General features: G+C 36.8%; 12 protein-coding genes across 12 annotated transcripts; 5 read left to right on the top strand and 7 right to left on the bottom strand.

Moving 5' to 3' along the window:
* Positions 1 to 1,267: 1,267 nt before the first annotated feature.
* Positions 1,268 to 3,567, top strand: B0P05DRAFT_572697 (ankyrin repeat-containing domain protein; the record flags this gene model as incomplete). Its single annotated transcript, XM_051581455.1, has 2 exons — positions 1,268 to 2,816; positions 2,867 to 3,567. The coding sequence occupies 2 exons, from the start codon at positions 1,268 to 1,270 to the stop codon at positions 3,565 to 3,567; spliced, it is 2,250 nt and encodes a 749-aa protein (XP_051433452.1).
* Positions 3,561 to 4,880, bottom strand: B0P05DRAFT_547205 (uncharacterized protein). Its single transcript, XM_051578852.1, has 4 exons — positions 4,695 to 4,880; positions 4,437 to 4,649; positions 4,219 to 4,383; positions 3,561 to 4,165 (listed from the first exon to the last, which is right to left on the bottom strand). Exons 1-4 carry the CDS (start codon positions 4,767 to 4,769, stop codon positions 3,596 to 3,598), a joined length of 1,023 nt encoding a protein of 340 aa, XP_051433451.1. The 5' UTR covers positions 4,770 to 4,880; the 3' UTR covers positions 3,561 to 3,595.
* A 969-nt stretch (positions 4,881 to 5,849) lies between these two features.
* On the top strand, positions 5,850 to 7,369 carry B0P05DRAFT_150320 (velvet factor-domain-containing protein). The gene is made up of 9 exons (XM_051573080.1): positions 5,850 to 6,060; positions 6,109 to 6,170; positions 6,213 to 6,279; positions 6,335 to 6,483; positions 6,535 to 6,619; positions 6,662 to 6,723; positions 6,772 to 6,789; positions 6,837 to 6,915; positions 6,965 to 7,369. Exons 1-9 carry the CDS (start codon positions 6,005 to 6,007, stop codon positions 7,110 to 7,112), a joined length of 726 nt encoding a protein of 241 aa, XP_051433450.1. The 5' UTR covers positions 5,850 to 6,004; the 3' UTR covers positions 7,113 to 7,369.
* A 257-nt stretch (positions 7,370 to 7,626) lies between these two features.
* B0P05DRAFT_455632 (uncharacterized protein) lies at positions 7,627 to 8,051 on the top strand (the record flags this gene model as incomplete). Its single annotated transcript, XM_051573938.1, has 2 exons — positions 7,627 to 7,845; positions 7,896 to 8,051. Coding segments are annotated over 2 exons (375 nt in total), but the record flags the coding sequence as incomplete, so codon positions are not given.
* B0P05DRAFT_547188 (uncharacterized protein) lies at positions 7,719 to 8,818 on the top strand. Its single transcript, XM_051578851.1, has 2 exons — positions 7,719 to 8,186; positions 8,232 to 8,818. The coding sequence occupies exons 1-2, from the start codon at positions 8,173 to 8,175 to the stop codon at positions 8,500 to 8,502; spliced, it is 285 nt and encodes a 94-aa protein (XP_051433448.1). The 5' UTR covers positions 7,719 to 8,172; the 3' UTR covers positions 8,503 to 8,818.
* B0P05DRAFT_150232 (major facilitator superfamily domain-containing protein) lies at positions 8,763 to 10,795 on the bottom strand. Its single transcript, XM_051573079.1, has 7 exons — positions 10,427 to 10,795; positions 10,319 to 10,374; positions 9,943 to 10,272; positions 9,813 to 9,884; positions 9,529 to 9,761; positions 9,348 to 9,484; positions 8,763 to 9,295 (listed from the first exon to the last, which is right to left on the bottom strand). The coding sequence occupies exons 1-7, from the start codon at positions 10,635 to 10,637 to the stop codon at positions 8,790 to 8,792; spliced, it is 1,545 nt and encodes a 514-aa protein (XP_051433447.1). The 5' UTR covers positions 10,638 to 10,795; the 3' UTR covers positions 8,763 to 8,789.
* Positions 10,796 to 12,493: 1,698 nt separating this feature from the next.
* On the top strand, positions 12,494 to 13,872 carry B0P05DRAFT_580029 (translation protein; the record flags this gene model as incomplete). The annotated part of the gene is made up of 4 exons (XM_051581985.1): positions 12,494 to 12,808; positions 12,857 to 13,075; positions 13,143 to 13,724; positions 13,765 to 13,872. The coding sequence occupies 4 exons, from the start codon at positions 12,494 to 12,496 to the stop codon at positions 13,870 to 13,872; spliced, it is 1,224 nt and encodes a 407-aa protein (XP_051433446.1).
* An 86-nt stretch (positions 13,873 to 13,958) lies between these two features.
* B0P05DRAFT_442036 (uncharacterized protein) lies at positions 13,959 to 14,117 on the bottom strand (the record flags this gene model as incomplete). Its single annotated transcript, XM_051573765.1, has 1 exon — positions 13,959 to 14,117. A coding segment is annotated over one exon (159 nt), but the record flags the coding sequence as incomplete, so codon positions are not given.
* An 851-nt stretch (positions 14,118 to 14,968) lies between these two features.
* On the bottom strand, positions 14,969 to 17,889 carry B0P05DRAFT_547175 (uncharacterized protein). Its single transcript, XM_051578850.1, has 9 exons — positions 17,850 to 17,889; positions 17,359 to 17,806; positions 17,169 to 17,297; positions 16,468 to 17,123; positions 16,393 to 16,417; positions 16,071 to 16,348; positions 15,747 to 16,029; positions 15,086 to 15,700; positions 14,969 to 15,025 (listed from the first exon to the last, which is right to left on the bottom strand). The coding sequence occupies exons 2-9, from the start codon at positions 17,500 to 17,502 to the stop codon at positions 15,002 to 15,004; spliced, it is 2,154 nt and encodes a 717-aa protein (XP_051433444.1). The 5' UTR covers positions 17,503 to 17,806; positions 17,850 to 17,889; the 3' UTR covers positions 14,969 to 15,001.
* Positions 17,890 to 17,951: 62 nt separating this feature from the next.
* On the bottom strand, positions 17,952 to 18,763 carry B0P05DRAFT_547170 (TB2/DP1, HVA22 family-domain-containing protein). The gene is made up of 3 exons (XM_051578849.1): positions 18,516 to 18,763; positions 18,281 to 18,468; positions 17,952 to 18,224 (listed from the first exon to the last, which is right to left on the bottom strand). Exons 1-3 carry the CDS (start codon positions 18,745 to 18,747, stop codon positions 18,087 to 18,089), a joined length of 558 nt encoding a protein of 185 aa, XP_051433443.1. The 5' UTR covers positions 18,748 to 18,763; the 3' UTR covers positions 17,952 to 18,086.
* On the bottom strand, positions 18,764 to 19,645 carry B0P05DRAFT_547166 (metalloprotease ATP23). The gene is made up of 3 exons (XM_051578848.1): positions 19,408 to 19,645; positions 19,111 to 19,367; positions 18,764 to 19,063 (listed from the first exon to the last, which is right to left on the bottom strand). Exons 1-3 carry the CDS (start codon positions 19,610 to 19,612, stop codon positions 18,842 to 18,844), a joined length of 684 nt encoding a protein of 227 aa, XP_051433442.1. The 5' UTR covers positions 19,613 to 19,645; the 3' UTR covers positions 18,764 to 18,841.
* Positions 19,646 to 22,047, bottom strand: B0P05DRAFT_547161 (P-loop containing nucleoside triphosphate hydrolase protein). Its single transcript, XM_051578847.1, has 3 exons — positions 21,896 to 22,047; positions 20,489 to 21,843; positions 19,646 to 20,073 (listed from the first exon to the last, which is right to left on the bottom strand). The coding sequence occupies exons 1-3, from the start codon at positions 22,006 to 22,008 to the stop codon at positions 19,724 to 19,726; spliced, it is 1,818 nt and encodes a 605-aa protein (XP_051433441.1). The 5' UTR covers positions 22,009 to 22,047; the 3' UTR covers positions 19,646 to 19,723.
* Positions 22,048 to 22,987: the final 940 nt, after the last annotated feature.

The following is a 22,987-nucleotide window of genomic DNA, read 5'->3' as shown; positions in this document are numbered from 1 at the left end:
TTTAAGCTTGTCAATAGCTTTATTTTTCGTCTTTTAGCGTCAAATAGAAGATTAAAGGTTGTCAAACCAACGATTTTCATGAGTACTAGCCTTTGATCGAAAGGCATATTTTGGCCATTTTGGACATGTCACTTTTTTTGGTCCAAATCAACTCCAAGGATATCTCATATGTTATTAAACATGGTTTATAGGTATTTAAAGTATTCATGAGTGCACAAATAGGTTTTATGCTATCCTTATGTGCATTTTTCTGATAGAAGAAATAACTTCATTTCAAGAGGTCCAATATCCTATGCATAATTTAATGAAATCAATGATACCTTGCATCAAAAAGAACCAATCCATCAAACGTATACCCAATGAAAAGCGTTGTTGGTATATGGCTTTTGGACTATTTATCTGGTTGGTATTCCTACTTTAACTATTATATTCATGCACTTCGAAGATGTTATCTCCTAATCCTTTTTTGTATCCTAAAAGTAGTTTCTACTATAAATAAAAGCCATACTTGTTCATAAGACATTGTTTAAAAGCAAACAATGACATAAGATAATGGTCAGCCAAATTGAACAAGGATGATAAATATATTAGGATTCTTCAGATGCTATTCGATAATAGCTTTGATTTTGGTGTCTAGCGAATAGAAAAAGTCAATTGATAAGTAGCTCATATAATAGACAAATTAAAGGTATCAGTATGTAGCTATGAAAAAAAATGTGTAAACACTTTATCAAGAATAAGAAGCATTCTGCTTAAATATACAAGACAAGACTATGGCTTCACTGAATTGTTCAAAAGGTTCTATTATGCGAGTTATTTTCATCTTACGATTATATTTTTTACAAAGTATTTTCAAAAAAAAAAAAAAATTTCAGTCACAAAAGCTAACGTCGTCTTTTTTATGGGTAAAATAAGTGGGTCTATATGCAGCATCAACAAATTTTTTTCTTTCTTTTTCTTCTTTTCCCTTTTTTTTTTGTTCTAAAAAAAATACCTTTTTCTTCTTATTGTGTGTGTGTGTGTTTATTTGCGTGTGTGTGTACTTGTATATATATATACATATACATACATATATCTATATAGTTAAAGGTATTTCCTTTCTTTTAAAAAGAGTCAATAACTTATTAAACTTGTTTAAAGGAGCCGCACTTTCTTCAAGAACAAGTATTTTATCACCAATAATACCATTCAACTCATTACAAACAAATACCAAAAAAAAGAAATTGTTTATATTCTATTTTGAATACGAAACAAAGAAATAAGCAACATGGCAAATGATAAAACCAGCAACCATAAAGCGAATAAGCCGAGAGGAAGAAGTGCATGCCAGAATCCCAACAAGGCAGACAAAGCAGGACGAACAAAAATATTCGCTTTCACAAGTTCGGGACACCTAGATAAAGTAAAAGAACTGATCAAACGTGGCGCTGATGTGAACCACAGAGATAATGCAGGCTGGGCTCCACTTCATGAAGCAGCTCTCAAAGGCCAGTATGATATTGCTCGCTACCTTATCCAATCAGGGGCTATTGTCAACGTACGCGGATTTGAAAACGATACTCCTTTACATGATGCATGCTCTTATGGGTATTCTGATTGCGTCAAATTACTTTTAGAATCTGGTGCCGATGTGTATGCCTTAAATACGGATAAAAAGCGACCCATTGATTTATGTGAAGATAAGATCTGTATCGAGATTGTCAAGGCAAGAATGAATCAACTCGATAGTTTGGCTAAAAGAGACAACCAGGGCAAGACAGTGCTTCATCGTGCTTGTATAGAGGGCTCAATACAAGAAATTAACCGACTGTTAAAAGACGGCCTTGATTCGAATGCAACCGACAGGAGCCACTGGACACCTTTGCATTATGCTGCTCAATACGGCCATTTGGAAACTGTCAAGGCACTTGTTCAATATGGAGCTGATATCAACAGCATAGACAATCAAGGACAGTCTGTATTGCATGTTGCTTGTCAGCATGGTCACGAACAAGTCGTTCAATATCTGGTAGATACTGGTGTCGATGTCCATTGTGTTGATCAACATGAACAAACGCCCTATCAAGTGACTGAATCTGTCGCTATTCGACAAATCTTGACCGCCCGCATTGACCAAGAACGCAAACTCAGGGCAACTACAGAAGCGATTGATGAAGTCACCTTTGTCTCTAACACAAAACAGAAACGCAACACACAAGACAATCAACTCTCACGTGAAGAACGCAAAATTCAAGCTATCATGCGAGCATTTGAAAAAGCAGAAAAGAAACAGAAAAAACCAGTAAATACAAAGTCTGTAAATAACGATAAAAAACGAAAAAGACAAGAATCAAGAGAATGCTCTGTAGATAGTCAACAACATATTCATTCACATAATCATCATCATGCATCCAAAAAACCAACTGTAGATTTTAGCAAACTGGATCCTCATAAAAAAGACACAAGTGGTCGCACGCACCTTTTTCGATGGTCTATTCGAGGTGATGTACAGGTTGTGAAAGCTTTGTTGGATGCTGGCGCCAATCCATCCGAAACTGACAATGCTGGTTACTCACCTCTTCATGAAGCAGCTCTTCGGGGAAAGGCAGAGGTAGTCCGACTGTTACTGGAAAATGACGCAGATGTAAACTGCCGAGGTGCAGATATGGACACACCGTTACATGATGCCGCAGAAAATGGTTATCCTGAAATTGTCCAATTGCTCCTTGACTATGGAGCTGATATCACTGTAAAGAATGCCAAAGGTCAAACACCATTGGATATTGCTCTACAGGAAGAAAATGATGAAATAGAAAGATTGTTAAAGGACCACAAGGGTAAGCATATGACAGTTTATATGCATATATGTATTGACACATATCACTAGACACTAAACCAAAGAAACGAAAAGCGGATCTACAGCCTGAGTCTCCTACTTCACCCACGGGTGTGTTTGATATGAAGGCACATGCCAGACAACTCTCTGGCCAACACTTGCCAAAAAAGAGTCTCAAACCACTCATAAAGACAGAAGTACCACCAGATGGACCACATACACCTATACCTACACCACCACCAGAAGGATGGCATAGAGTTAAAAAGGAAGACGATGACTATAATGAAGACCTATACCCGTCGCTTCATTGTGCATCTCGTTATCTTCCACTGTATACCATTCAACTTGTGGATGACAATCATTTTTTTGTGGTTGACCTCCAGGTCAGCTTACTACTAGGCATTACAATACATCAATTCGTGAAGCAATATCCTCATTTACATCGACGACAAGTGTCAAACCAGGAAAAAGAAAGACTTTGGTCTCCTTTGTCTTCCATGATCTGTGTTAGGCATGAATACGCTTTTAAAGAAAGCGAAAAACAAAAATTTCTGGAAGCAGACATCTCTTTTGTTCGTCTTGATCAAGTCGTATCTATCATTAAGGACGATTATGCTCATTTAAGTGAAAGTCTGATTACAATCAATCTCGATATTGGTTACTATCAAAAACAAAATGTAAAGTTACCACCCAAGTTTGCCATGAAAATGAAGAAATGCGGCATGCTTAAATTCGATCAAAAAAATACATAGTAAACAATAAAGTCTTTTTTTTTTTTACTTAAAACTTGAACACATTTCCTTGAGAGTAACCCAATTCCTTTAAGATACCAGAAAGTTCACCTTGCTTCATACCGTCCTTGTCACCAGCAAGGGAACGAACCATAGGAGGAGGACCACAGACCATAATGACAGAGTCTTCATCCTTGGGACTAGGGAAATTCTTTTCAATCACATCCTTAGTAACATAGCCAGCGATACCATCCCAGTTCTCGGGAGCTTTATCGAGGGCATAGATAACCTTGAAGCGATCAGGGTGTTGTTTGGCAATCTTGTCTAATTCGTCCTTAAGCAAAATATCACCTTCAGTACGGTTAGCAAAGATCAAAGTAACCTTGGTCTTCTTGTCAGTAGACTTTTCATCAAAGACTCTGCGGATAACTTGGAGCATAGGTGTGATACCAGAACCACCAGCAACCATACCCACATTGCTCTTTTGCTTGGTTTCCCAATCATACTTGGAGATAGGGCCCTTGAATTGGAGAGTATCTCCAGGCTTCATATCGTGGATAACAGGAGTCAATTTACCAGTATCATATTTCTTGATGATGAAATCAACATGGCCTTCAGCCTATTCGCATGTTATTTTAATACCCGCTCACGAATGACATAATTCAAACTTACATGTTGATCAGAGACAGGAGTGTAAGGGCGGATAATGGGCTTCTTGCCTTCTTCTTGATGTTTCACAACAACACAAGAGGCAACAGGAAGACCAGCACTGGTACCTTCGGGGATAGCAAAACGGAAAAGCTTTGTATCGTGGCTAACAGGTTCAACTTCAATCAACTATGCAGCAATCATGTTAATTCGTATTTTTATATGTCTCCTTATCTAATTACCTTGAGAGAAATGAAAGCTTCAGGGTTAAAAGCAGTAGGCTTTTCTTTGGCTTGCTCGGCACCTACAACAGGAACAACCTTAGTTTGACTAGAATTATAGGCCAAACCACCCACAACACCAGCACCCAATAAAGTAGCAAATAAAATCTTACTGCCACCCTTCTTTGGCTCAGCTTGACTAGCATAATGGCGCAAACCACCGAGAGTTTGTCTCTGAAATTACGATGAATTGACACGTTAACGAGTTGATTATCTTACCTTATAACTCATACGAGCAGGGTTTTGAACAGCAGCGCGAAGAGCGCCTGTCATGGCAGGAGAAGCGAAACGCATTTTTTTTCTTTTAAATAGATATGTATTGAAAAGAAAAAAGTAAACATTTCATCTTGAAATTTTCGAGTTTTTATATGATGTCACGGAAAATTCAAATCCGAGATGTCAGCGCGTCAATAATCTTGAATTACAACAAAGCTGGCCAATAAGATCTGATAAGCTCCTAAATCTTAGATGAGAGATTGAAACCTTCTTTTTCTCTCTTTTTTTATACTTGAGCCAATGCACTTTATTCACACGGCAGTTGTTTATCCGCCTCAAAAAGTTGCATGAGCCGAAAGCTAGTATACAAAAACAACAAAAGGCTGTAGGTATTGTCTAGGCATATTCTTTCTAAAAGTGGGATTTCATGTATCTGAAATGCAGTTGAGCCTATCGTGCTTTATTCAGAACTTTTGGTCACACTTTTAGGATGAAAAATAATGCGATCGTAGATGATATATCGAGACAAAACAAAGTTATGTTCGAGAATAAAATCAAAAGAGGGAATTAGAAGGAGCCTCTTTTTGTATGTCGATCACTAGAGTCAAAATAGCTTTGAAAATAATTTATTTCGCCATGAATAATTGGCTGTTTGATAAGGAGGTTTATTGAATAAAAGTAATTACTTCGATACATATTCTAAACTTATCTTGAGCTGGACTTTCACTTTTATTCTCAAAAGTACACCAAAATGGCGTATTAAGTTCTAAATTAGCAGCTTGTCGCTGATGTAATGGCTTGAAATAAGTGTACAAGAGTTAGCTCTGTTCTAACATGACAAGCTATTTTCCATATATATATGCGTGTTAGTGAAACAAGGCGCAAGTGCTATCTTGTTGCGTATAAAATATGACCAATTATCTAGAAAGGAAACTGTGAAGAAGTATGTACAAGTAGGCTATTTTCTTTAAATTAAAATGACATGTACCTCAAAAATAAAAGCAGGGAGGGAAGAAAGAGGAAGGAGGATGTAGGGAGCTAACTACTTTATTTCATTTCTAATATCTCGATTTTAAAAAAGGTAAAATTGGACCCTGAGGTTCTTTTTTTTTTTAGCCAAGATCTAATTCTTTTTCATTAAAAAATCACTGCCAATCTAGTACTAGGCAGGAGTAGAATCAAAAGTCTTTTTTTTTTTATCAATTGTTACCAGCATTCTGTCCATTTCCTTTTCCTTATAAAAGAGGAAACTTTGGCTTTTCCTTAGTCTTATTGTCTTTTCTTTTTCTTTTCTTCTTTTTTTTATATGCAGCATGAGTTATCCTTATGACCAAAAGCAATTCCTTTGTTTTAATAAACAAAACAATCAGTGAGTAGAGAGATAAAAAAAAAATACCGTATTGCTTAACAGGAAAAGATACGCATTGACTGTTCGCCAACAGCCAAAGAGAGCAAGACTCTGTAGTTTCAAAGACAAAGGTATTTAAATGCATACACTCGCCCAATCTCAATTCTCCATAGTCGATCGGCGCCCCTTAGATCCTCCACCAATTGTTCAACTTCATCAAATTAACCAAATGAATTTCAGGTAATTACATCACTGATCGAGAAGCATGTCTTTTTCTTATAGCCAAGAAAATCAGCGATTACCAAAACAGCGCCAATTTATTTCTTCATGCAACACTAGTAAATGCAAATGGTCAATGTCATACGAGTCTTGTTAATGGTAATCGAACTTTAGCTGGATCCATGGCACAATCTCTAAATAAACTAAGAGACACAAACAATATAGGTAATACCTGTTCTTTTTATTCGACTTAATTGAACTATTGTTTTTATTTAGAGGGCGCTTTTTTTATTTTTGCAGATATCAGTGTTCGTATTGAAGGCACATTCAGACTTAAATTTACATTATTTTGCATTCAAAAGTAAGTTAAGTTCAAAAAAAGTACTGAATTAAGATAGAACAGTGATGGTGTTGAGCAGTTATGCCATACAGTTTCTGAACCATTCCGAGTATATTCACCCAAAAGTAATGTATCGCTTTATTACTTGTGATTTACTCAATTCGTTTAACTAGCTTTCCCTGGCATGTCAGGTAAGCGGTATTTGTTCCTTAGAGAAACTTGACCTTATTTTTCTCAGAATCTACAGCGCTTACTCGATCATTTTCGGAACAAGGAGTACGGGTTCGGATTCGCAAAGAAGCAAGAGAGCCACCAAAGTAAGCAAATGGGCATGGAATATATTTTGATACGATTGAAATTAAATAGAAAACGCCCACGAAAAATGGCAGATCAACATCATGATCATCGGTATGAAAAGACAATGACAAACAGCAGCCATTTAATGTCGATAAAGCACTTGTTAATTCAGGATCATTCTTCGAAAGAATCTTATTTCAACAGATACCATCTTTAAGTTTTTATTGTCATTGCTATGCTTAACCCCCCTCTTTTTTTTATTACCTTTAAATCTCTCCTTTTATGATTGTATATGTCAACTTATGTAATGCAATTCTAAAGCATTAAAAAATTACTCTATGCATATTTCTCTTTAGTACTTCTTCTTTTTCTTCTTCTTAAATAACAACACACAATAGCAAATGACACAAACTAAATCTATAGAACCAATGCTTTGTTTTCCAAGACAGTATACCAAATAGTAGTTAATAATATATTTCCTCCAATCACCAACAAAACTGGGTTCTAAACAAAAGGTGGCGTTCGAGTCACGACTTTCTCATTCTAAACGTGACGACAGCAGGACAGGCGAATCAAAAAGAGTGGTTTGAAAAATTTTCTTTAAAGGACTAAGCTCTTTCTATAAAAACCAGACCTTCTTTTTCTCTATCCTTCCTAAAAAAAATATTTCCAATACAGGGAGTTGCCATATTCAGCACTTCTAAAACCTAACAAAGAATTCAAGTCAAAAAATGAACCCAGACTTAACAAACGAAAGACTTCAACAACAAGAACTGAACCAAAAGGTCTATCATGGCCAAGATCCCAACGACTCTGCTGGTGGGGAAGACTCTGACAACGAAAAGCCTACTAGACGTTCAGGCAGAAGAAAGATCAAGATTGAGTATATTGAAGACAAGAACCGTAGACATATTACTTTCTCTAAGCGTAAGGCTGGTATTATGAAGAAGGTAAAAAAAATAAAATTAAAGAAGAAATTGTTACTTATCCATGTACATAGGCTTACGAGCTCAGTACGTTGACAGGAACACAAGTCTTGTTGCTTGTTGTATCAGAGACAGGATTGGTCTATACTTTTACAACTGTCAAGTTGCAACCTATTGTCACTAAGCCTGAAGGAAAGAATCTTATCCAAGCTTGTTTAAATGCACCAGACCCAATGTCTGCTGAACAAGTAAGTCCGTTTGTTAAAGCATAATTGTTGTTTAACTTTGTTTAGGGTGGAGACGCGTCATATAGTAGCACATCACCTCAAATTGACGATAAAAAGGCTGTTTATGATGACAACAAGGTAAAAAAAAAGTATATTTTTCTTTTGTTGCTTATTCTAGTATAGTCTGAACCTTCTTCTACTACGGCTACCACAACTGTCCCTCCCCCTCCCCCTCCTTCTTCCTCTTCTCAACAACAACAACAACAACAACAACAACAGCAACAGCAACAACAGCAACCTCCTCCTCCTACTCAACCACCTCAACAAGTTCCTAACCCTACATACAGTAGTGGTGGTAATGGATCAAGCTATCAACCACAACAACCTTATGGTCAACAAGGTCCTTCTGCTGGCAACAATGGTAGTGCTTATAGCGGTCACCCAGGTTACATGAGTGCACCTGGACAAAGTAGCTATCAACCATCACAACCTCCTCAACCAGCAGGAACTTATGGTCAAATGCCTCCACCTGCTTTTTACGGTAACCAACAACAGCATTACATGCCTCATCAACAACCTCATGGTTACTGGCAACAGCAACAGCAACAGCAAACAAACCCTCCTTTACCAAGACAGGATCAATCACCCATGATGGATGAAAAAGTCAGGAGAGGTATCAAAAAATAATTTAACAATGTTTACATATTTGATTCCCTTTTATATCCTTATGATGATAACACATTAAAAAAGTACAAAACGGAAAAAAAGATTCCAACTAGTAATGATGAGGCCCACATAAATACCGCCATAAAGATAATTGATCTTGAGTTTCTTGTTTAACAATAGGCGTTTTCTGCCTGAGTTGATGTTGGTTGATTTATGAGCATCCAGTGTGTTTCCATAGATGGCTCGATCTAAAACAAACAAAATGACACTAGACAAGACAGACAGAATGCCGATTAAAACAAAAAACACCATAACACCTCTGTAACCTTTTTTGACATCATGGTCTTGAAGTAGGCCGGTGATAATGTCAAACAGAGAAGCGCCAATGTTAGTGCCTGATTTGACTAGACCCATACCCGTGCCCACTAAAGAGAGAGGTAAAATCACGGGAATGGAAGACACAAGTGCAACAGGACCAAGGGTCAGACTCATACTAAAACTAATCATGCCCAAAAGAGGATTTAACTTGGTGAACTGAAGCAATAAGATAGATGCTAAGAACGTAATACCAGCACCCATCACTATATATTTGGGTAAATAACTTTGTACGTATTTATGTAGGTGTCAACTTACTCATCCATGTACGCTTGCCAAATTTGTCAACACAGAGACCTAAAACGGGCATCAAAAAAATAGGTAAGAGTTGAGCAACACTTGCGACTGCAGCAGCTTGAGAGTCTGGATAACCAAATTGGAATTTAACAAACTCGCTAGTTTTGTTGTATTAGAACCTATTTATCTTTCTTTTCGTTACCTATTGATATGAAGAAAACAGCCCCAAGCACCACCCAGCAAGAATTCCATAGAGGCAATCAGCCAGTAAGAATGTGGTAAATACATAAGTTTGGACCAACTAAATGACTTTTTGCGTTCAATGACTTGCTGTTGAACTTGACAATGTTTTTGATCAAAGTCAGAGACAGCTTTTAACAAGACAATATAAATCAGATTAACAAGGAGTGAAAAGACACACAAGAAAGCAGAAAACTAATAGAATAAGTATAAACACATACACATTTTCCTTTTCTTTCTTCTTACCCAGAAACCATAGCCATACCAGCCTGACCAATCCGCAATGGGCACAACAGTTGCTTGTGCTAAAAAGGATGACTAGAATTATACTTATCAGATGATAACTCAATTATCAAGATTTTTTTTTTGTACTTACTAGTCTGCTGATGGTCATCATCAGGGCTATTACAGCTGCAAGGCTCCGACCCTGAAACCATTGACTGAGAATGGTTTCCTGAACAATGACGACTGTACCACTTCCAATACCGTACAGGATGCGACCCAAGATCATCATGGACAGGTTAGCTGTTGACGTAGAAGCAGCTACTAAAATATTTCCAGTAGCAATCAAGACAGTTGTCATAATAGAGCCAGGGATAGTACCAAATGCATCAATAAATATGCCACCAATAAGTGGTAAAATAGTATTGACAATTGAGACACTTGACTGAAGTATGCCATATTGCGAATTCGAAATACCAAATTCCTGAAGATAATTAAAAAAATGAAGATCTTGTTTCTCTTCTTCTTACCTTTTTAATAGTCGACTTCATGGCGCCTAAAGTATGTGCTGCAAAATGGCTGCCCACTATTATAAATTGAGTGTTAAATGAACCACAATGTTATTTATCCTTTCTTACTTGCTAAAAACATAGCACATAACAGAGCAACTATTTTGTATTTCCATGGCTTATTTGATAGTTGACATGTTAGGTCGTCTTGTCCTGTATTGATGTCAACTGCTACATCATTCTTTTTGTTTCGGCAGCAATCGTTTTCTGAACAGCAATTATTGGAAGAAGAAGGGGATAAAAGTGGCGTTTGTTCTGTAATGTTTTCTTTGAAGGACATGTTTATATTTACAAAACAAAGAAGAAAAAAGAAGAAAAAGAAAGACAAAATTCCTACTAGACTTTTTTAAAAGTATTAATCAGCCAAAGAATAAGGAGGGGGAGTACAACGAGATCATAAAAAAAAAAGATCAGATAAAATTTACCCATACTTAAATTGATAATCAGATAATAAGGTATATAACCTTAATTTTATCCAAACGCGATTTGCACGATCATAGCGTACGATAGATATACGTTTGTATGGAACAAGAATATATCAGGGGACATATCTTGTTTAATCGCTTTACATATTTGCTTGAAACCATAGATCTAATTCATATACAAGGCATCAGCTGATCGTAGATACCGCAAGATTTGACGGACTCAAAAAACTAAGGGATGTGTGACTAAGATAGGCTATAATCGCCTAATTACCAGGAACAAAAGACAGAACTACAAAATGTGCATCACGCTTGTTTAACCTGATCATTTCAAAGTAGGATAGAGAAAAAAAAAAGATGTCTTTTCATGATTGGATACTATGTCCGGACTTACCTGCACAAGAAACAGAAAGCACAATCCTGCATGATTTACTTTATTGTTTATTGAGCCAAGTTACTTTATTCTCAAATTAGAAATGAAGAATTATTTCTCTGCAATTGATCTGTATTTGTAAAGGAAAAAACGATACTACCTTAAAACAAAAAAGAATATCCTTCGGACATTGTTTACTCATGAAAATCGTGCAAGCAGTACAAGGGGAAGAATGTAGTATAGAAACGATTTCTTCTAAATTATATCTATTCCTTCTTGTCCAGTACAACTGTTGACATAGATTAGTTGATATTAAAATCAAAACTTGCAATTTTATTCTATACTCATTCTATTTCCGACATTTTTTTATTAGCCTTATTCGTAATGCATTTCAGATCTTTCAGAGGAAAGAGCAGTATCACAAAGACAAAAATAGCGTGACTCTATTGATATTGCATGGCTTCAAATACATTTGGTCCCAAAAGAACATAAGTTGGGGCGCAGTGCTTAATATGCTCTATGAGTCATGATTGTTATATTACTGCGGTCAACAGTAGAAAAGAAGAAACGCCTCAAATTAGAGTGGAATTAGATCCTAACTTCAAAGTTCTGATTTTAAATCCCAGATATGAGGTATAAAAGCATGAAAAACACACTACATAATTTCATTTATCGCCTTTTTTTTCCTTTCTCTTTAATTGAATGACAACTATCGATAGTACCAAAAAAGATAACCATTTGAATGAAGCCACAATTTTGGCTTCTGCTTTGTCTAATACTTCTATTCATGACGATAAGCAACATGAAGCCCTTGTTGACAACATGCTTGATACTCTGATAGACAGTGACACTCATAACAAAGAATACCATCATACTACGCTCAAGGTTTGTTATGCAAGTCACAGACACCCACTGATACAGGCTGAATGACAGGATATATTATTGAACCCAACCGAACAAAATGTGAACTATTTAACACAGTTGTTATCTGGACGCATTGAGCAGGGCAGAGGCGAAACATTGTTTGAAATTGGCACAGATGGTACGAAAATGATATCATGTTAAGTATTTAATCATCTATTAGAGGACGGATCTTCAATGCATCTTACTAAAGAGGATTATGCAACTTGTATCAAGACCATCACACAAGTCACAGAAAAGCTCGATGCTGATTTCGCCAATATCGATGATTTAGATGAACTTGATCCAACCAAAGTCAAGACAAACAAAAATGAAAATGTAGTAGCTCATCTTATGATTCGAAAGAGACCCAAATCAGTGCAAGATTTATTAGAAATTCGTGTCGCTGTGGTAGGGAATGTTGATGCAGGAAAGTCTACCATGTTGGGTGTATTGACAAAGGGAGTGTTGGATGATGGCCGAGGAAAGGCGCGTGTGAACCTGTTTCGACATAAACATGAGATTGAATCAGGCCGTACGTCTAGTGTAGGAGGCGAAATTCTAGGATTTGATTCCAAGTCAAGACCGATCATGCAACACACTAGCCATACAGCTAAGAGGGCTTCTAGCTGGGAAGATATTGCTGCGAAGGCCGCTAAAGTGTTGAGTTTTGTTGACTTGGCGGGACATGAAAAGTATTTAAAGACAACTGTGTTTGGCATGACAGGAAGTGCACCTGAATTCACTATGTTGATGGTAAGAAAGAGATACAATCATCATGAGGACTTATCATGTCAAAATTAGGTGGGAGCCAATGCTGGTATGATTGGTATGTCAAAAGAACATTTAGGTCTGGCATTGTCATTGAATATTCCTGTCTTGGTGGTTATTACAAAGATTGATCGATGTCCTCAGCATGTGTTGGACAAGACAATAAAAGAATTAGCTTCTATTCTCAAGTCAAAGTCATGTAGAAAAATTCCCTTGTTTGTTGAAAACAATCATGATGTTGTTATGACTGCTGTAAGTATCCATCTTCTTGTATATATATATATATATATATATATATATATATTCATTTTCTTTATAGCAAAATTTTGTCAGTGAACGATTATGTCCTATTTTCCAAGTCTCTAATGTCACTGGTCAAGGTCTTGATTTGATTCGTAATTTCTTGAATATATTGCCTTCTCTGACCAAATACGAAACGGACCAGCCTTTTCATTTCGAGATTAATGAAACGTATTCTGTTCCTTTTGTGGGTACAGTCGTAAGTGGTGTCATGAAATCAGGTGTAATTCACATTGGCGACAAAGTCTTGTTGGGCCCTGATCATGCAGGTCAATTTGTGACAACGACGATCAAAGGTATTCATCGTAAACGAGTCTCTGTTCCTGCTGCTCGAGCTGGTCAAAGTGTCACTTTTGCACTCAAGAATGTGCGGCGAAATGCCATTCGAAAGGGACAAGTTTTGTTAGCCTATGACAAGGACAAACCGACCTGGATTCCTCCTACTTCGAAGCGATTTGAAGCCGAAGTCTTGGTGCTGTACCATTCAACCACCATCAAGAACAAGTATCAGGCCATGGTTCATTGTGGTGCTGTCAGACAGACAGCACGCATCTTGACTACGGACAAGAGTGTGTTGAGAACAGGAGATCGTGCCAAAGTGGTAAGTCAGTGTAAACAAATGTCATCATTGACTTTGATAGGCATTTGAGTTTGTCAAGAATCCAGAGTATTTGACAGTGGGCACACGCTTGATATTCAGAGAAGGGCGTACAAAGGGTGTAGGCAAGATCACTGCCTTGCTTGAATGATAAATAGCTTATGTTTATTTCAAATAAAAATAAATCTAATTGATATTCTTGGGCAAAAACAGAGTAGATGGTTTCTTTGATCGATGAACACGTAAATGACGTCGAAGGTTCGACTGAACACTAAACTTACGCCCACAACCAGGTTCTGTACAAGGAAATGGTTTCTCTCCCGTATGAGAATATGTATGTGTACGTAGGCTAGAGGGTCTTGTGAATCCTTTGGAGCAATAGGGACACACGTATTTTGTGCTGCTGCTTGAATCGCTGCTTGGTTGCTCATAGGTGTTTTTGGACGCCGGTTTATTATATAAGGTGGGATCTACTGACTTTTCTTCTAGTATCACTCTTTCTTTTTCTTTTGGGCTATGAAACTTTGGTCGTATAGGTAAAATACTCGCTGGTGTTGGAGCAATGGCAATTTTGCTCGGTTGAAGTGGTGTTAGTCTATTGTTTGGCATAATATCATTGTGTGGAGGACTTTTGAGGTGGGGATAGGGGTGTGTGAAATCAGAATAAGACCTCGAGTGTGTTCTTCTTCTATTATTGTTATTATTATTGTTATTATTATTGTTATTATTATTGTTATTATCAATTGCATCTTGTGAGTCTAATATCAGGTTTTTTAAAGCAAGTGGTTCTGGCTTCTTCTCTAGAGATAGACTTTGCATTTCAAAGGGCAAAGTAGCAGCATGAATTGATGTTTGTTGTTGTTGTTGTTCTGTATCATATTCTTGTATAGAAGGCGGTTTTCTAATAAAAGTAGTGCTAGAAGAATATTGTATTGGCGGTAATGGTGGTATGATAGAAGGCTTAAATGAATGATGACTGCTGCTTGTGATATGTTCAGAAGCATGCCTTCTATGGCGGTTCTTTTTTTGATGATGCTCCTGTTGAGAAAAGTCTATCTTTATTGAGTTAAAAGAGTAGAATTAGGAGAATTTGCTACCTATCAATCCAGGGCCTCCCTCCAAAAGGTCTTTAATAGAAGGCAAACTTGGTTTATTTTCACTCATAAACGCGCTAAAGGAGAAAAAAAAAAAAAATAAAGGCAGCAGTAGCAGGAAAGAAGCATACAAAAATAAATAAATAAAAAAGACCCGAGTCATTTATTTCTCACAGAAATTGAAGATTACAACACACATGTGGCCAAATACTTTTATCGTCAATAAATACATGTATAAAAAAACAAATTAAAAAAGAAAAAGGAACTTACCACAACAATGGTTTGATCATCACCATAAACTTTTAGTTTATCTTGTAAATACCTTCTGCCTCTTCTTTCGGTTAAAGAAACGCCGTCTGGTCCAATATCCGAATTCTTTCGAAATCGATGTTTTTTCCCTTTACGGACAGGTGTGTTGTCTTCGTCACTGCTGCTTGAGTCACTATCCAATTGCTGTATTGCTAAATCATGCATATCGAAATTTAAAGAAGTATCGTCTTCTTCACTGCTACTGTCTCTATCAAATAAACCTACAATCGTACGTGGTTTATCCGAGTTGCCTGTTGACTTTTGGCCAATGATATCTTGTAAAGTAACAGTCGCTTGATTTTCTTCTGAATGATCTTCAGATTCAGTCGCAGATACCGTATCGGTGTCTTGATCTTCATGTTTCTTTAAATAGTTCATAAGCCGAATACTCCATTTTCGACTGAGTGTACTACTTTCTGAATTTGTTTCTGACAAGTATCCTTTGCTTGTAGAAGATTGTCCTTCATCTTCGTCTATATCGAATTCATTGCAAAGGTATAAATGATGATAGATAAATGCTTTTAAAGACATGTTCATGAATACTGTATGTAAATAAGCAAGATAGGATTCATCAGACTGTAAAATGTATGAATAAGCCATGTACGTATCTTATGTTCCTTACTGTAAATAGCATCATCCGATCCAATAGTTGATTGATCCATTGTCCTTCTACATAAACCGGACTTGAGTTTAAGGATCCATTCTTGATATCAATATCAAGCACACAACTACTGTCGACATGAATGCTTGGATCAAGGTTGTCTTTATTGATGCCTACGAGTTTCATACTGGCAATATGCGATTGTGTCAGTCTTGCACTATCAAACCAATCAATAATTTGATGTCTTTCTTTATGCTGTCCAGGTACAAACACAGACAATGCTCTTACGACTTGTTGTACTTTTCTATAGTAAGATAAGTATGTTATGTACATGTTTGACCTTACCCTTTATTCTGCGTACTTCCTTGAATAAGGACAGTTCGACCAATCAATAGAGAAAAGATGACATCCACAATGAGTGATTGATATTGGGCAAGTACTTTAAGTAGGTTTGTACTGGATGATTTCCATAGTTGTAATGGAGAAAACAAGATAGGATAGTACAATGCTTCTTCTTCTTCTTCAGTTGGTTTGTCTATCGAAAGTAGAGTTGTGCTTAAAGGCATATCGTTCACTGAATATTCTGTATCTGTTCGCTTCATATCCATAGTTGATCCTTCTTCCTAAACCGAATTTAATACAAGCATATACATTTCCTTTTGAATACCTTGACGAGATGCTGCTCTTCATGTCTACAAGAACAGTCAAGACCTAATAAACGCAACATACTCTATACACTTACACTCTAGGTTGAGGGTTGTCCATGTTTAACATGAGTGTTCTTCCAATTGTCAAGGCAGAAGAAACAGGATCTACAAACAATTTCTCTTCATCCTCTACATCCAATATAACACTACTTTTACCAAAATGATGTGCAATGTCCTGAATAGACTTGATTGTCTCTGCATACATATTGTGCATGATTGTATTGGCTAATGTAGTACGACTATGGATAGGTAAATTTGTCTGTTGGGCTTCCATCATGGAGAACACAAGTGGAATCATGGTGGCTGTATTCTGAGTGATGGATTTCCTTCTGTTGGGATCGTTTTTGTCAGGTTCCTGGCAGAGTTGTGCCAATGAACGTAATTTGCGTTCAAAATGAGGTACAGGATAGAGTGTATCAATGCATTTTGGCTTGTAATCTTTAGGTGGTTCAACAGAGCCTTGAGGTGTGGTATCTTTTGATAAGTTGTTCATTTGGCTTGTGCTGGATTCAAGGGTATCAATCATTAATTTCGTGGCTGCAATAGTCTGTTGAATAGCCTGAGTAGATAAAGCGGGTTTATCAGCCACCTTGTTTTGGAGGATGAGTTGTGTGTGTTCTAAATCCAACAGTCTGCATCTCAAATCCAAAGTGAAGTTGGAGTAATTGCCTCTTTTCATTTTAACAGACACCTACAGACTAGTTAGTATACCATCTGGTTTTCAGCTTATTGTTACTTCATTAAACTTCTCCATTAATTCCTCAAAACGAAGTACAATTTTATCAGGATCTCTTGTGATATAAGAAAGTGCAACAGGATGTACATAACCTCTTGCATTGATATCAAACAAAGTTAAATGATGTGTCTATCAAACTATGAATAAGCCAAAAAAAAAAAACAACAACAACAACAAAACAAAGGCTTACAAATGTAAAAAAATGATGTTCAGAATCTATAAAATAAATCTGTGTATCATCAGGGATTGAGAAAACACCCGGTTGCTTTTGTTGTAGTTGTTGAATGATGGAATCTTCAAATAAAGACGATGTTTCATCCATTTGTCTATTCATATTTATCTTAGTCGAGTAGTTATCGTTGTTTGTTATTTACTCAAATTCTGTACTTCGGTCCACAGACACGACACGCAAGACAAACGCATTAAAATCAAATGATTCGAGACCAAGACTGTAGAGTTCTTGATTCATAAAAGACGAGTTTGTCTTGTCTGTATAGTGCTTTAAGTCAAGGTAGGATGTGCCTGTCACTACAGCCAAAGGTAATGGACCTTCTAGCTCCGAAAATTCACTAATAAGCACAAAGTCTTTATGGCTTGTATGGGTGGGTGTCAATACTTGGTCACTCCACCAAGGTGTACTATGTCTATTCAATAAATAGAACACTGTTGTTTCTCACTTACGAGATAACAAGTGGATCTTCTTTTCTTTGAGCCATAAAAGAATAAAAAGAAAAAAGAAAAGAAAAAGAAATGCATCATTACTCTCTTTTTATATATATATATGTCAGTCTTTTTATCCAATCATCTTTTCTCTTGTTAGATAGACTTTTTTTTTCTTTACTCAAGAAAGGTGTCCCTTGTTTTAATAGCATGTGACATCTCGTTTTACGCACATAATGTTTGGATTGAAACAATCATTTATTCAGTTTTGTTACCAGTCAATTCAGAAGTAAACTCATTCACCTTAGCCTTAAATTTGTTGGTATGGATGTCGATATCACCTTGAGCATTAAGGAGATAAGGACGCAAGAAGCGATTGTAAAGAGTTTCAGCACCCTATATAGAAAAAAAAAAAAGACGCGTCAATCCATGTCACCTACATGACCACTTACTTTAAATTGAGGCAAGGCTAAGTAAAGCACAAGCAAAGTCTTGAAGAGATAGTAAAAAGGGAACCAATAGAGAAGAATATCAGAGAAGTATTCCATCATTTGAACAAAACCAATTACAGTCCAATAAGTTAACCATTGCTTATCATCTTCCTTGTCTGCAGATTCAATGGCCTTAAAAGAAGCATAAGCTGTATCTTTAGTTAGAAACAAATGCAGTCCCTTCCAGTATACTTACCAGGATACAACCATGAAATACTGCTTGTCAAGAGTTGACCAGCAATATTAAAGAAAATCATCAAAAAGACAATACCAGCACCACCAAGGGCAACATAGCTTTTGGGAACACCCGTCTTTTGTTCAAAATCATTGGCGTATTTGAACTTGGAGAGTTCGGTATCAAGACGAACCAAAACTTCCTTTACCTTTTCTTGAGCACCTTGAGCACTGTAAGGACTAGCTGTAGCCATTATTTTTTAAATAAGAATAACAAGAAAGAAAGAAAAAAGGGCCAAGAGTTTAGTTCATTTATAAAGCATTTTCGATCTCAGCAGTTTATTTTCTCTAATAGATTTCATCAAAAGGCCTTGTGTCTGCAAAGCAACTCTCAAATACGCTTGAAACAGCTCTTTCAGCATCTTTTTCATCTTCACAGTTTGGATTTTGTGTAACTGAAATGATGGCTCTTCTTTTGACACAGGCTTGGTGTTGCTTTGTAAAAGTAAAGAATCCTCGCTGTAATTCTCTAGTCCAACGACAATCCCCACTTAAACTGGCTGCTCTAATCTATCAAAGCCATCATCAGAGTCTATATAAATATATGTATATGTTACCTCACTGCAAGCTTGATGTTTTAAGTTGTTCCAATCCACTTTGAATTTGTGATGATCATACATGTGCACCATTTCATGAACCATCGTATGCTCCTGATGTGTTTTTGATCCGAGTCGATTTTGACACAACATGATACCATCTACAGGTGAGAATCCTCCTGCTCTTGTGTTGTCACATGGCATACATTTGAAGTCTTCTTTCACCATTTGTTTATTGATCTTTTTGAGTTCATCCACCATGAATCGCACAGGAGGACCTAACTATCAGTCAAGTTCTCTATGAAACAATATGCCTACTATTCTTTAATAGATTATCTCTCCACATTTCACATTGATGGCATTGGTATTCTTCTAGATCTGTTTCAAGACGCTTTTTAAAGTCCTCTTTCTCTACTTCTGTCATGCCTAAACCAGTGATGTATTTAAGTGATTTCGTCCATTTTTCAAACTTTTTCATGTCCTTCAAGGACACTCGTTCTTGTTGATCTTTATCGTTGTTCATAAATAAAAACACACAAAAAAAAGAGATTGATTTTAAGCAGGGGGGAGGAGTTTATTTTTTATTTATTTACAAAAAGAGACTCTATGATTATTACTAGTATATATTTTTTTTTTACCATCTGCTTCCACCGTAGCCTCCGCCACCATATCCACCGCCGCCGCCACCACCGCGGCCACCACCATAGCCCCCGCGGCCTCTACCTCGGAAACCTCCTCTACCGCCTCCACGGCCACCGCCACCGCCGCGTGACTGTACCATCATTTGAAGGCGAGGATCAACATATTGATTGGTTTGGTTAAGAATATCAACCAATTCACGGGCTTGGCGGGCATTGTCGGCAGTAAAGAAAGTAAAAGAGTGACCTGTGTTTCCACCACGACCAGTACGACCCACACGATGCACATAATCTTCAATATTTGTAGGGAAATCATAGTTAATGACATATTTTACATCCTTCACATCTGTTATATGCAGTTAGTATGATATATAACATAGGTAAATTAAAGCTATAATTTCGAATCCATGATGTATAAAAAAAGAGAAATACCATCATCACGCTACTTGTTTTTTTTTAAAAAAAGAAAGAGAATATCTTTCTTTGCTACTTTAACCAAGAGAGAGATCGTCCTCTCTTTTCTTTTGTCATATTCTTCTTGATTCGATGAATAAAAAGCAAGTAACAAAGAAAACAAAGCTTGTCTGTTCTCTCCTAATTCTGTTTCTCCCCACTAGATATATATATATATAGAAAAATAAAAGAGAGAGAGGAAAAAGAAGAGTTTCTTTTTTTAAGCGTAATTACGAGAGCGAAAACTCTTGTTTTTTTTACCTGTGTGTCTTCGAAATATACCCCAATGAAATAAAAGTTATACGTACCAATACCACGAGAAGCAACATCAGTAGCCACCATAATAGGATGTCCACCACTACGGAATTGATTCAACACCCAATCACGTTCATTCTGTTGTTTATCACCATGGATAGCAAGAGCAGGGAAACCGTCTTGTCTTAAGAAACGAGTGATATCATCAGCAGTACGCTTTGTACTAGTGAAGATAATTGTCTTGCGTTCATTCTCAGGATTTTCCATAATGCGTTCTAGTTGAGTAATCAATTTACCACGCTTTTCTGGTTCAGTACAGATTTCTACAGTCTGAGAGACATTGTTGGAAGCACTTAAGGACAAAGAACCTACAGTGACTTGAATAAAGTCCTTGAGATAAGATTGAGCCAAACGCTCTACTGTCTTGGGCCAAGTAGCAGACCACATCAAGGTTTGTCTATCAGGACGAATTTGGTTGATAATCTTTCTGATTTGAGGTTCAAAACCCATATCAAGCATACGGTCAGCTTCATCAAGCACCAAATAAGTAACACGCTTCAAATTAGTCTTTCCGCCATCCAACATATCAATCAAACGGCCAGGAGTAGCAATACAGATCTCAACACCTCTGGCTAAATCACGAATTTGAGGACCACGGGGAGTACCACCATACAGACATGTATTCTTGATACGAGAAGTAGAGCCAAATTTGACACATTCTTCACGAATCTGAACAGCCAATTCACGGGTAGGAGCCAATACCAACACAATAGGACCATCGCCAGGTTGAAGAAGAGGTTGAGCATTGATATGAAGAATAGCAGGCAAGATATAAGCTAATGTCTTACCAGAACCAGTTTCAGCAACACCGACAACATCACAACCACTCAAGGCCATAGGCCAACCTTGACATTGAATAGGCGTAGGATGAGAGAAGCCCAGCTTGTTGAGTTCATCCATCACATAAGAGGGGTAATTGGCTTCTTCGAAAGTCTTGAGAGGCTTAGGGACATTGTGACCAGTGACAATCATGCCTGCAGCAGCACGAATAGCATCTACTTCTTCAGGTGTACGACGAGCTACATCAGGGTGTTCAGTGTAAAAGTTCTTTTCAAATTTAGGTAAAGTAGACAAGTCCCATTGGATTTCTTTAGATTCATTGTTACTTGATTGACCATAAGACTTGTTGCCGTAACCACCAGAACCATAACTGTTATTGTTGTTGTTGTTGTAGCCACCGCCATAGCTGCCACCACCATGGCCACCACTGTAGCCACCATGATGGTTACTACTGCTGCTACTGTGACCATAACCATGCGAGTGGCTTCTGCTTGAGCTATCACCGTGATGAGAGCGGTATGAAGAATAACCACGATCATCGCGAGAGTGATTATCATAGCTGCTAGATCTATAAGAAAATAACAGATTAAACTACAAATCAAGTACATGATGATACTTACGGTCTGCTTGATCTTCTAGGAGAGACGTCTCTATTATCACGGTAATTTCCACGACTACTTGAATAGCCTCCTCCAGAAGAGGAATGATGGTAAGAAGAAGAATAAGAAGACATCTTATAAGAGAGTGATCAAGAGAGTAAAGGAAAAAAAAAGGAAACGTATTCAAAAAAAAAAAATTAGTATATTTAGGAAAAAGACAGTCTCAGCCACTATGAACTTATAACCAATCAGATGCTTACATTGTTGTCTCCTTTCAATGCATACTCCTAATATGTACAAAAAATGATTAATTTAACCCTGTTTGATAGAATATCGCATGGTTGATTACTCTATTAAAAATGATCATAGCTCAAAGAGAGAATAAGAGTATAAGTGTGATATGGTTTGAAGAAGGAAGCAGAAGATCATCACACTTGAGTGTTTGACCTCAAGAAAGGAGTATAAAAGAGAAGATGTACATTGCATTCAAGTGAAAATATTCTTCTCTAGTCCTAAGCAATCTATTGGCCAGAATATATGTCTTTTAATACTTTGTTTTCCGCCCTATACTTTCCTATGGCAAAGACAAACAACAACTTGAAAAGACTTGTTTCTGATACTTTCAATATAATAGCAAACGTCGATAAGAATGATGATTGTCCATGATCGAGTGTTGAGTCGATACAAAAAAAGCGTAGCTGTGCATTAGTCCTCATCAAAACCAGTCTAATGAGTTTCTTATCTCAACGCATAATAACCAAAAGGAAATACCCTCCTAAAATAGCATGTTTTGTTTATGAAAAGAATAGGCGAAACAACTTAGTTTTATTGTGCTTAACAAATAGTTTTGTAATTTGTAAAGCTTTCTTTTATGTTACTACGTAAGAAACAAATGTAAAAATGTTGTATCATTGCTTGGTATCACAGTGTATATACAAAGTTTGAAATAGAATAGCTAAACTGTAGTACTAGGAACAATGTAAGCATGTCATCATACAACAGCAGTATTGAAAATAGCTGCTTTCTTTTTTAGTTTTATCTATCATGTAAATAAACCCAAAGTTCTCGGTATCTTTTTCTTCTAAAATATTTTTCATTCTTTATTCTTCTTTA

Source organism: Gilbertella persicaria, assembly GCF_025201335.1.
Source record: "Gilbertella persicaria strain CBS 190.32 chromosome Unknown B0P05scaffold_27, whole genome shotgun sequence".
NCBI lineage: Eukaryota > Fungi > Mucoromycota > Mucoromycetes > Mucorales > Choanephoraceae > Gilbertella > Gilbertella persicaria.
The sequence above is the reverse complement of the archived record's forward strand: the minus strand, read 5'-3'. Positions and strand labels throughout refer to the sequence as shown.

Bases quoted from the DNA above. Each gene is read 5' to 3' on its own strand.
- B0P05DRAFT_547205 (XM_051578852.1), bottom strand. From the start codon at position 4,769: ATGCGTTTCGCTTCTCCTGCCATGACAGGCGCTCTTCGCGCTGCTGTT. The intron at 4,650-4,694 runs GTAAGATAATCA...TCGTAATTTCAG, and splicing joins CTGCTCGTATGAGTTATAAG to AGACAAACTCTCGGTGGTTT. The intron at 4,384-4,436 runs GTAATTAGATAA...ATTGCTGCATAG, and splicing joins AAGCTTTCATTTCTCTCAAG to TTGATTGAAGTTGAACCTGT.
- B0P05DRAFT_150320 (XM_051573080.1), top strand. From the start codon at position 6,005: ATGAGTTATCCTTATGACCAAAAGCAATTCCTTTGTTTTAATAAACAA. The intron at 6,171-6,212 runs GTATTTAAATGC...AATTCTCCATAG, and splicing joins CTGTAGTTTCAAAGACAAAG to TCGATCGGCGCCCCTTAGAT. The intron at 6,484-6,534 runs GTAATACCTGTT...GTTTTTATTTAG, and splicing joins AAGAGACACAAACAATATAG to AGGGCGCTTTTTTTATTTTT.
- B0P05DRAFT_150232 (XM_051573079.1), bottom strand. From the start codon at position 10,637: ATGTCCTTCAAAGAAAACATTACAGAACAAACGCCACTTTTATCCCCT. The intron at 10,375-10,426 runs GTAAGAAAGGAT...AATTTATAATAG, and splicing joins ATGTGCTATGTTTTTAGCAA to TGGGCAGCCATTTTGCAGCA. The intron at 9,485-9,528 runs GTAACGAAAAGA...CAACAAAACTAG, and splicing joins TGTTTTCTTCATATCAATAG to CGAGTTTGTTAAATTCCAAT.
- B0P05DRAFT_547175 (XM_051578850.1), bottom strand. From the start codon at position 17,502: ATGAATAGACAAATGGATGAAACATCGTCTTTATTTGAAGATTCCATC. The intron at 17,298-17,358 runs GTAAGCCTTTGT...ATAGTTTGATAG, and splicing joins AACATCATTTTTTTACATTT to ACACATCATTTAACTTTGTT. The intron at 15,701-15,746 runs GTAAGGAACATA...TACATTTTACAG, and splicing joins ATCGGATGATGCTATTTACA to TCTGATGAATCCTATCTTGC.
- B0P05DRAFT_547170 (XM_051578849.1), bottom strand. From the start codon at position 18,747: ATGGCTACAGCTAGTCCTTACAGTGCTCAAGGTGCTCAAGAAAAGGTA. The intron at 18,469-18,515 runs GTAAGTATACTG...CTAAAGATACAG, and splicing joins TATTTCATGGTTGTATCCTG to CTTATGCTTCTTTTAAGGCC. The intron at 18,225-18,280 runs GTAAGTGGTCAT...TTTTCTATATAG, and splicing joins TAGCCTTGCCTCAATTTAAA to GGTGCTGAAACTCTTTACAA.
- B0P05DRAFT_547166 (XM_051578848.1), bottom strand. From the start codon at position 19,612: ATGAACAACGATAAAGATCAACAAGAACGAGTGTCCTTGAAGGACATG. The intron at 19,368-19,407 runs GTAGGCATATTG...ACTGATAGTTAG, and splicing joins AGATAATCTATTAAAGAATA to GTCCTCCTGTGCGATTCATG. The intron at 19,064-19,110 runs GTAACATATACA...TGGCTTTGATAG, and splicing joins AACATCAAGCTTGCAGTGAG to ATTAGAGCAGCCAGTTTAAG.
- B0P05DRAFT_547161 (XM_051578847.1), bottom strand. From the start codon at position 22,008: ATGTCTTCTTATTCTTCTTCTTACCATCATTCCTCTTCTGGAGGAGGC. The intron at 21,844-21,895 runs GTAAGTATCATC...ATTTTCTTATAG, and splicing joins CCTAGAAGATCAAGCAGACC to ATCTAGCAGCTATGATAATC. The intron at 20,074-20,488 runs GTACGTATAACT...TGCATATAACAG, and splicing joins TGTTGCTTCTCGTGGTATTG to ATGTGAAGGATGTAAAATAT.